This window comes from Camellia sinensis, chromosome 1, assembly GCF_055761805.1.
Source record: "Camellia sinensis isolate YWXY chromosome 1, ASM5576180v1, whole genome shotgun sequence".
NCBI classification, from domain to species: domain Eukaryota; kingdom Viridiplantae; phylum Streptophyta; class Magnoliopsida; order Ericales; family Theaceae; genus Camellia; species Camellia sinensis.
Genome location: NC_138961.1, coordinates 202318392 through 202328724, shown reverse-complemented (window position 1 = coordinate 202328724; position 10333 = coordinate 202318392). Strand labels below are relative to the sequence as shown.

Here is a 10333-nt window from a genome sequence, read left to right as displayed (position 1 = left end):
TTAAAAAAAAGTTAAATAAAGAGATGTACAAGGCTTGAATCCATGACCACATGTGACAGTATTTTTTATTTTTTAAAAAAAAGTTAAATAAAGAGATGGGCAAGACTTGAATCCATGACCATAAGTTTAAGTACGAGGGCTCATACCACTTAAGCTAAGTAAACATTACAATATTAATTTTATTATTATTTTTTTTATTCCTCACCCACTAGTTAGGAATAAAGTAGGAAAAACGAGCTGGAGTCGGACTAAAATATTCAAAATGCCACGACGAGGGAAATTGGCCAAGTTTGAGCTCCTTCTCTCCTCTCCACCTAAAACCTCTATCGCTCTCATCCCCTCACTCCTCTCCACCTAAATCCCTCTCATCCCTCGCTCATCCGACTACCTCTCCGACGTGCCATTCCGACTCCATTCGACTACCTCATCCGACACCACACTGGAAAGTTCTCATACTTTGCTCAATGCTCATTCTCCTTCGACTTGGTGGTCAGCGAGATACTCCTCTCATGCTCCTCTCGTTCGACCACGCTCATCTGACTCCTCTCAGTGCCGGAAACTTGTCATACGCCGGATTACCGACCAATTGAAAACGAATCTCAGGTAAACCCGACATCGCAAAACTAGGGTTTGAAGATTCAAGAAATTAGGGTTTCGTGTTTTTCCTTTTTGCCTGACTCTCTAAGGTATTGTATGTATATATGTTCAGTTGTTTGAATGAAGAATTTGATGGAGTTTAATTTATGTCAAAATGTGGTTTGATTTTGCTGTGTGGGTTGTACAGTTAGTTCTTCTGGGGATGTTCAAATTAATTGTGGTGATGATCTTGTAGGGATGTTCATTGCCACACATTTAATTTTTTTTGCTGCTTCTTTTTTTCCAATGATTTTTGCTGTTACATATTGGTTTGCTCGTGAATTTTTCCCCAAGAATGTTTGCTGCTAGAATCATGTTTTGCCGCTGAATTGTTTGCCAATAATGTTTTTCTGCTACAAATTGGTTTGCTGTTGAGTTTTTGCTCAAGAATTTATTTGCTAAATCTTGTTTTGCTGCTGAAATTTTCCATAATAATGTTTGCTGATAAATGTGGTATTCTTGCTGAATTTGTTTTTGCCTTTGGTTGTATACAAAGTCAAAAACAAACCCAAGTTCTGGGCAGTCCATTTGATACAATGTCTGAAAGTACAATCAAACATGACAACAGCAAGCAAGCACATCTCAGATTATCAGGAAGATATGGAAACTTAACATACGGATTTAAGAAAAAGAAATCTCAAATACTATTTTGTGGAAAACACAAGCAGATCGTTACGAATTAGCCACACTAACCCATTGATTTAAAAATAAAAAAAATAAATAAAGAAAAGGCAGTGGCTGTCATGCACGGACAGCCTACACTATGACCAACACAGTGTAGGCTCAGGCTACCACTGCCATCCCATAGGCAGTTAAATTACCATTTTGCTCCCGCAGATCAATTTTGGAAAAAATAAGATTAGGGACAAATTTGTCATTTCAACCTCAAATGTCATTTCAACCTCAAAAATTTAACCTAACTTCCCAAACATAACTAAATAGCCTACTAAAATAGCCAAAAAGCCTCTAAAATAGCCACTTCCCAAGCACCCACATATTACATTCTCATTGTTTAGTTGCAGATTAAAAATGGCTTCTTCTTCTACGAACAATAGCAACATTACATTAAAACCAAGAATGTGTGACTGTGGGAGAACAGTTGCAATGTATATTGTACAAACCAATGAGAATGGAAATCATGGGCATTTGTTCTTTATTTGCCCATCAAAATATGTAAGTATGTGTTATGAAGTAAACATTTTCGTATTTGGAAATTATTTGTGTAATCTGACTACATCACTTCAAAAACTTGGAATGCATCAGATCATAAACCAGTTCTGAAGAGAATCAGAATTCACTATTTTCATTAACAAAATTACAAACCATATAAACCATCAATTGCCCACAACATAAATTCCTACAATTGAATGCATCACTACAAAAACCTGGAATGCATTAGATCATAAACTAGTTCTGAAGAGAATCAGAATTTACTATTTTCATTAACAAAATTACAATCTCTCTATGTGAACTTTCATCAAACACCTGGAATGCATTACTACAAAAACATTGGCCACACAACCAATGAAAAACAAAACAAACCCAGAACCATTGCAGACATCTCAAATTCATCACAAAAATCAATAGATTTGCACCTATCACAAATGCAAAAAAAATCAGAAGAGGAACTTACCTAATCTCCAATGCACGGCGGTAGGGATTTCGAATAGAAGTGGTCGTCATCGGAGAAGATGTTTCATTGTCGCAACTTACCTAAGTTGGTCGTCGGCTAACACCCAAGTCGGTCGTCGTCGTGGTTGTCGGAGAAGATGTTTCACTGTGGCAGCTTTGCTCTGCTCTCTCGTTTCCCACGCTTTCTCTATCCTCTCCTCTCTCTTGTGTTTTGTTTTTAAATTGTTATACATTTGTTTCTTTTCTTTTAATTTACTAAGCACGTGACAGCAAAGGCAAATCATACTTTCGAGCCATTCGGGTAGCTCGTTTCGAGCTACCTAGTAGCTTTGTAAAAACAAAAACAAATTTTAGCACACCAGCCAGTACTCAGCATAGTATAGTCCCCTGCGGAGAAGACTACATACATCTATAACCTATTTATAAAAGCAACAAAATTTGAGTCTAAATAGTGCATCTAACAAACAGGAAATTATGAAATCACCCTCGTTGAAGATTGCTAGGGAAGCTACAATGACACCGGCTGAGTTGTATGCGGTGCTTCTCCAGCAAGCTCTTCATTAATTCGAGATTTGTGCCGCTATAGATTAGGCAGTGTGCTTTTTACCCAAGCTTGTTCCTCAAGTCGTGAGATATTAAGAGGTGTAAATTATTCAATTTCGTTGTTGCAAATTACTCTCAGGTTTATCAAAGAAATTGTTCAATTTTTTACAATGAATGTTCGTTTGAGTGTTGTATCTTCCTTTATTCTACAGTTTGTATTTGGGCTGAACTCTGTATGCTTTTTTCTTTCACAGACCAGATGCAAATCCATACTATTTGGTATGTAATTTTTTGGTTTGCTATTTCTCTGTCTTCTATGGAGATGTCAATACCTGATTTCTATGCATCTGTATTAGATTGATGTTTGTTAGTGCATAGACAAATTATGCATACCATCTGCTTGACAATATGGCTGACTAAGCCTAACCAAGTTTAGCAAAGGCAAAAATTAATTCAAGTTTTGTTTATTTTGTAGGAGAAAGTAGCACACTTTTTGATTCCTTATTAAATTTAGACAAAATTGTCTGCTTTATTCGTGTAAGGAAATTAGTTGGACAAGACATGGTAAGAGTGAAATCGGCACACTCTTTCTGAATACTTGTCAATTGGGCATGCTTGGATCAAGCACAAACTGGGATTTTCCACCACAACCATGATCCTCTGATCGCCACTTACTATATCAAGGATCGTTGGTGAAAAGGACCAAACCTTTAGAAGAAGGATAGATGTGAATATGAAAAGAGAGGAAGATGTCTCAAACTCTTCTGGATAGATAACAAACTCAAGTAATGAAATAGAAGGCTTTAGGGTGATATTTGATGCCTCTAGAGTGGAGACGTATACAACAATTTCTGTATGCAAGTTTCAGAATAATCCTCTTGCATCTTAAAATGTACCAGTTATGTTCACAACATAATCTCCCACAAAACTTCAATCTGAACATCTATCTCCCTACTATTTTAAGTTTCAAAACTCACACCAAAATTCAATAAACCAGGGAAAAGTTTAGAATTCTAAAGTTGAAAATCAGATTCAAAACATCTAATCCTAACCCAGATATTTGATTACAGTAAAACTGGATTTGTGGGTGCCCCTGAAATCACCTATTATAGACCAAACCTACCAGCCATTGAACCCCAGATTTGTTAAAGAGGAGAGATTACATATGAAGTTGATGAGATATTTGAAGAATTCAACCAGATATCTAAATTCATGTATGCAAACATTTTGTATCCCACAATGAGTCACTTTGATTGTCTTCTACAAATTGAATCTATTCTTTTGTTTGGATTGCATCCATTGTGGATTAGAGGGGTGGTGTGGCTTTTATATTATGCCAAATATCAGCCTCTCCTGCTATATTTTGGAATTGATTAGATTTTACTTCTCATGTGTATTTATCTCCTCCTGAATTAATAAGGGAGACACTTAGGCTGTGTTTGGATAGATTTTCAAACTATAATTCCACCCCTACATTCCAATGCCATGTTTGGATATATTTTTCAAATTATATTTCCACAACAAAAAGAAAACTCTGTGTTAGGCGGGATTTTTTTTTTTTTTTTTTTTGAAATTTGGCTAAACTAGTCGTCCGACCAGTCAACCGGAACAGGACAAGGTTTTTTTTTTTTTTGGTTGCAATTGGCATTTTTTTTTAAAAAAAAAAATTTAATAAAACAATATTTTCGGAATTTTTAAAATTTTTTTATGAGCTTTTAATAGATTTTTCAGTCCTATGTTTGGTTATGAGTTGTAAGTTTTTGCATCAGATATCATATATCACATCAAAAATTCCCCACTCAATTCAAAACTCTTTTCAAACTCATATCCAAACAAATTTTCTACACTCGAATCATAATTCCAAAACACACAAACTCAAAATACAACTCTATTCGCAAATCATATTTCCCAAACTCTTCCAAACACTACCTTAATATGACAAAATCAAAAGTCAAGGTTTTTGTTAATGCTAATTTTAGATTTTTTGTTTCTTTATTTCTCTCAAATTGCTTTCGTGTATTTATCCTTGTCTTCATTTTTCAGCATCACTGTCTGATGTTTATCCCTGCATTCAACTTGATATTGTAATGCTCTTCTCTCATGGCTGCAAATTCTGGTATGTACATGCCTACCTCCACACTTATTTGTCTTGTATGATATCCTAATTTCCATGTTCCTATTTTCTTTTGTATTTATGTGCACTACATGCAAACCACATATTTGTCAATATGCCCGAAAAAATGAAGAAAAAAGAAAAATAATATACTTCAGACTGCCTTTACATTCTTTATGTTTCTCTTTATTTGTTTTGCAAAATTTTCCCAACTCAAGGAAACAAAAGCGATTGTTTTACTAAACTGGTTTCTAGATGTTTATGTATGATTGGAAAAGACGTTGCTCTTGTATTAGCTGAACTGGTTTTGGATTAGGAATAATGTATGATATTTTAGACAATACAAATGATCGGTGTAGTATTCCAAACTGCTTTTAACTTGTGGAGAATGTAATTTAGATGTTTGTGTATGATTGTCAACACCTTGTTCAGTTATTCATTGAATGTTTTTTCGATTAGGAATGACGGATATAATTATATTGGAGGTCCATGAAACAAAATCGAATAATATTGACAACACAAGCGATGCTTGCTAATAATAAATACTAAAGTTGTTGAACTTGAGGGAATCTAATCTAATTTAAATGTTTGTTGTCTAACATGAATTTTTAAAATTAAATTCAAATTCAAATCTTAAAAATTGCAGATACTCGAATCAACCTTAAAAAATTCAACTACTCAAATTCTAATCAATTTTAAAACCACATGTAAACTAAATCTAAATTTTAACTATTTTGATTTTCTGAAGTTCACTATGGTCTAGCTCGAAGATTCAACAACAAATGAACTGAAAAATGATACAAAGGAGGTGATGTACACAATTTTTGTTCTCCTTTTTATTTTCTTTTCCCGGAAGCATAAAAACTTCATTTAGGTAAACTAAATCAGGTTTTTAAAAGCTATTTGTTTGCTAAACGCAAATTATCAAACTTTAAGAGCACTAGATTCTGATAATGTTCCCACGGTTTCTTCAATGACTGAGGAAGAGATAAATGTTCTTCCTGTCCATAAGTACAAAGTTGCTGGCTCCCAAAGGTTAGTTATCAAGTACTACAATAATTCTTAGTATATCTGCTTCAAAGAGTCTCCTTTTCATGCTGTCCGCATCCAAGTAGCAGGATCGATTCTTTTTTTTTTTTCTTTTTTCTTGTTGGATGGAATACGTCCCTCATCATACATACTTTCTGAAATGCAATAGAAAAAAGAAAAAGAAAATATGCACATGCAAATTATTGGATTTTTTATTTTTGGAAAATTAAAAATTAAAAATTAAATTGTTTTCAATTCACCAGCCTCTCCACTTATTGTTGTCTTGGTCCACAGGCAAAATAGATTGGTGACCTCTACATATGGACTTTTGTAAATTAAATTATTATTTTTTTAAAAAAAAAACAAATAAAACAAAAAAGAGTGGATTTCTATGTGAAACTCGTTTTCTGGACCACTTCCTTCTTTCAAAGTGTTTTCCCAAGTGAAGCCAGCATAATTGCATTTGTCACATAGACTTCAAACTGCACACCTAGGTCCTATCAAATATTTGTATTTGTCGTTGATAAGTGGTAGTTTTACTATCTATTGACAACTGAAGAAAATGTGAAAGTCAGAGTGACTTTGCAAACTGCAAGAAAGATTTCACGTAACTCTTAGATCTGTTTTTCAATCCAAACACTTTTTTTTCCCCCTTCAAATGGATAAAGATTAAATTACACTTCTCCTTACAAATTTTAAACTTTTAAAAGAGTTAATGGTTAACAATCTAATATGTTATTAGAACAGATTAAAATTTTACCACATTTTCGGTGCACTACAAGAAATTTTTCCAAAATAATTTCTTTCTTAATGTGAATTCAAGGTTGGGGAAAGACAGTTGAATCCAATCATCTTCCCAAATACAAAAATTTTAGTTTTCTAAAATAGCCAAAAACTAAAGTAGCCTACTAAAATAATAACTTCCCAAACATCCACATAGAGGGACATATTGATTTTGTTGCCATTGCTGCAAGGTATCAGCAAGTTATTGAATTGTGTCGAGTGCTCGGTCTCAGCGATAGGATTTCTGGTGAGGGTTTTTAGTTTTTCTTTCAATATCTACTTTACACATTTGCATATTATTTTGAGTCGTACGATATGAATTTTGATGTTTATAGATAGGAAGCTCAATGGTTATTTATCATTATTATTACTTTGTTGCAAATGATAAGTTATTATCAAATTTTAGTTGAATGTGAGGATGCGAATCTTTTCACAAGTGATTGCATGGTGGCGATGGTGGGACTGTTGGTTTCATCAGAGGTGTGGGATCATTTTCCTCTACATATTCTCCTTTCATCTTCTCTCTCCTCCTTTCTTTCTTTCTCTCTCTCTCTCTCTATATATATATATATATATCTATATGTGTGTGTGAAAGTGAGTATAAGATACTAGAACAGAGAAGGATGAGAGAGGTTAAAGAAGAAGTAGAAGTGGTTTTGGGGTTTGGATTTGGAGAGGGTTTCAGGAGATGGTGGATTTGAGTAGAAGAGGGTGAGTTTGCATCTTTCTTTTGAAATTGGGGTCAAATTGTAATTTTTGAAAATTTTCCATTTCAAATTTGACGGTAGGGGCTAAATTGATACGATTTCAAAGAGTATAGGGATAAAATTGACATTATTCAAAGTCTAGGTGTGTAATTGATCATTGAGACAAAGTATAGGGGCTAAGAAATTCTCTGTGATTTGGATGAACAAATGAGTATGTCCCTCTGGTGTTATTCTCTGTCTACCCTTGGGACATCTCATATTTTACATGTACATTTCAATTATCGACGCTAACAATGTCGTGACCCCCACGTGCTCTGCACGTGGGGGTCTAACTAGTATAAAAGAGTAAAAAACACACCCGCTAGTAATTCATGGAACTGAGAAAAATTATACCTTTGCTTGTAGTGGAAGAATAAGAAATTGAGGACCTATGACACAAAACAAAAAATGAAGATGTGAGTTAGTACATGGCAGCTAGTGCATATACTTAATTATGTTCTTTGAAAGGATCACAGGGGCCCATGGTGCCCCTAGCCACCCCTTGTGTCCACTGGTGACTTGAGTAATGTAATGAGTAATGTTTATCTCCTTTCTAGTTTGATGGAAATCTTTAATAAGGAATGCCCGGTGTTAGTTTTGGGGGATTTGTTTATGTAATATTCAAAAGTAGATTTTAAAGGGAATGCATAAGTTCTTTCAAAAGCTTACTAATTTAAATAATAAAAAAAAATTATATTTGTCAAAAATAGAAAGCTGCAATTATAGTTCACATTCCCTTTTTCTCAGCTAATACTGGACAAAGCAAACATATAGGACCAATCTAGCAATAGTTCATAAGACATGTTTCTAATTTCCAATTTCTATTAGGCTTATTGTTTCCTGGGTAATTCTTTTATTGAATAAACATATTTGCCCGAGTCAAGTTTCCTAATTGAATCTTAGGAGGACATTTTTTTGTTTCCATTCATAGTCATTTCAGTTGGCAAAAGCCAGGAGTACTTTGGAAAGAGAAAGTCCCAAATCACACACCCACCTAACCTTGTACTTACCCACCTTGCTAGTATGTGTGCACACATAGCTAGAATAACCATACAACTCTTGAACAAAAATACTGGGGTTGGTGTGTGTTTGTTTATGTCAAGTGGTACTATGACATTCTTATCTCTAGCATCAACATGGAGACATGGGACAATGGAAAACTTTAAGCACCCATACAAATTTTAAAGCAAATATAAGCTTAGAAAAGCCATCCATTTAAAAAAAAAAAAAAATTAAATTAAATTAAAATTAGCTCCCATGGAACACTTTCGTATGGCAAGCCATAATGAACAACCTTCAATTGCGAGAGAGAAAACTATACCAAAGTGAAGAAGATTACAACAAACATAGTAGCTAAGGAAAAAATTATATGTTCACCTTCAAGAAGTAAACGGGAACAATAGTACCTATCAATTTGTTTTCTTCTAAAAAAGTAACTAGCACTACAATTTATGCCTTCTTTTTTTTTTCTCTAGAAAGATAGATATAACAAAATATATAAATAAAGCACGATTACAATGTAGCATACAACATTGATTGCTTGGAGATTTCAAAAAATCCAGAAGAGGCACATTTCAAAAAAAGGCCATATGCTTTCAACGTTCAATGCATACAAAATATTATTTTAAAATGGAATCCAAAAGGCTTTGGCTAAAAATTAAAATAAAAACATTTCTACAACTTACACTAGAATGTTGAATTGGAGCACAAATTCCCATAAGTCCACGTCCAAGATGCTGTATACCATCTTGAAATAATTGGACAATGTTATAAGTCAATTTTTACCCTAGGTGCCTTTTCTCTTGCTCTGTTTGCTGGCTACATTATGCTTTTGGTTTGATCATTTTCAGTTAGTTTTGGTCTTTCTTGAATGGCTGCTATGGCCTTGGTGTAGCTTCAAAAAGCTTTGCTTTATTTTTATAAAGAATGTTTACTTGCCATGGTTGTTACTATTTTTAATTTGTTTAGTAAACAATCAAAACCCATCTTTTATTTTAAACACTCATTCTCTGTAGTAAAATTTTCTCTTGCATTATATTGGAGGTCTCATTCACAATTTTTCTTGGAATGTCAAATTTTCCTAGATGACATCATTGTTCTCTGGTGATATTGGATTCCCGTTCACTTGATTCATGTATTTGCTGAAAAATTTATGTGAGGATCATTGATCAAAGTAATTTTCAGGCTTTTAAATTCTCTTTGATATGATATTCATAAGTTACCTTCATGGCAGGCATGAACATCTCGATGACCCTAGAAGAGCAGAATGGCAAGGATTTCCTTCAGGGACTAGAGCGGCTACTGCTGGTTTGTGTTAGAATAGGAAATAATTGACTGTAATCTTATTTATTCTCTTGATTGATTGCTCAGAATTATGCCTTATGGCACTCCTGTAATTGCTCAGAATTATCAATATAAAAGGGAATGAAGTCTAACTCATTCCCTAACTCTTTCTCTTCTCTAAAACTATATGGTATCAGAGCCTAAACCCTAGCCCACACCTTTTTCCTGTCTGCCGATAGCTCTTTCTTCCCCAGAAGCCTAGTTGGCCACAGTAGCCTCTCACCCAGGCCATCGTCTGTCATCCCATAGTCCATCCAAGCCATCGTCAGTCCACTAGGGGGTCTGTCGGCAGCTTCTCTGGCACCCTAGGTCCTGTCGACAACCCCTCTGGATTCCTTGGCTTCTGTCGGCATCTCCTAGGCTGCCGTCGACTCTTTCCCAATGTCGACTCTCTCTCAATTGAATAGTCAGTGTGTTCTTCTCTCTTCCTCTTGACTTGTAATGGTTCGTTTGTTACATAAAAAAAAAAAAAATGTTTCTTACTTCTTTATGAGTTTCTAGTTATTAT

General features: G+C 34.4%; 1 protein-coding gene across 13 annotated transcripts in view; it reads left to right on the top strand.

Moving 5' to 3' along the window:
* The first annotated feature begins 239 nt into the window (after nt 1-239).
* The window catches only part of LOC114320838 (allantoinase), a 33664-nt gene continuing 23570 nt past the window's right edge, over nt 240-10333 (top strand). Inside the window, exons 1-6 of one of the 13 annotated variants that reach the window (XM_082893092.1) lie at nt 248-603; nt 3024-3090; nt 4855-4927; nt 5673-5732; nt 5813-5959; nt 9716-9789. In XM_082893092.1, coding sequence (XP_082749218.1) covers nt 5719-5732; nt 5813-5959; nt 9716-9789 — 235 coding nt within the window. In that variant the 5' untranslated portion in view covers nt 248-603; nt 3024-3090; nt 4855-4927; nt 5673-5718. The other 12 variants (XM_082893126.1, XM_082893089.1, XM_082893107.1 and 9 more) reach the window with 12 other exon arrangements.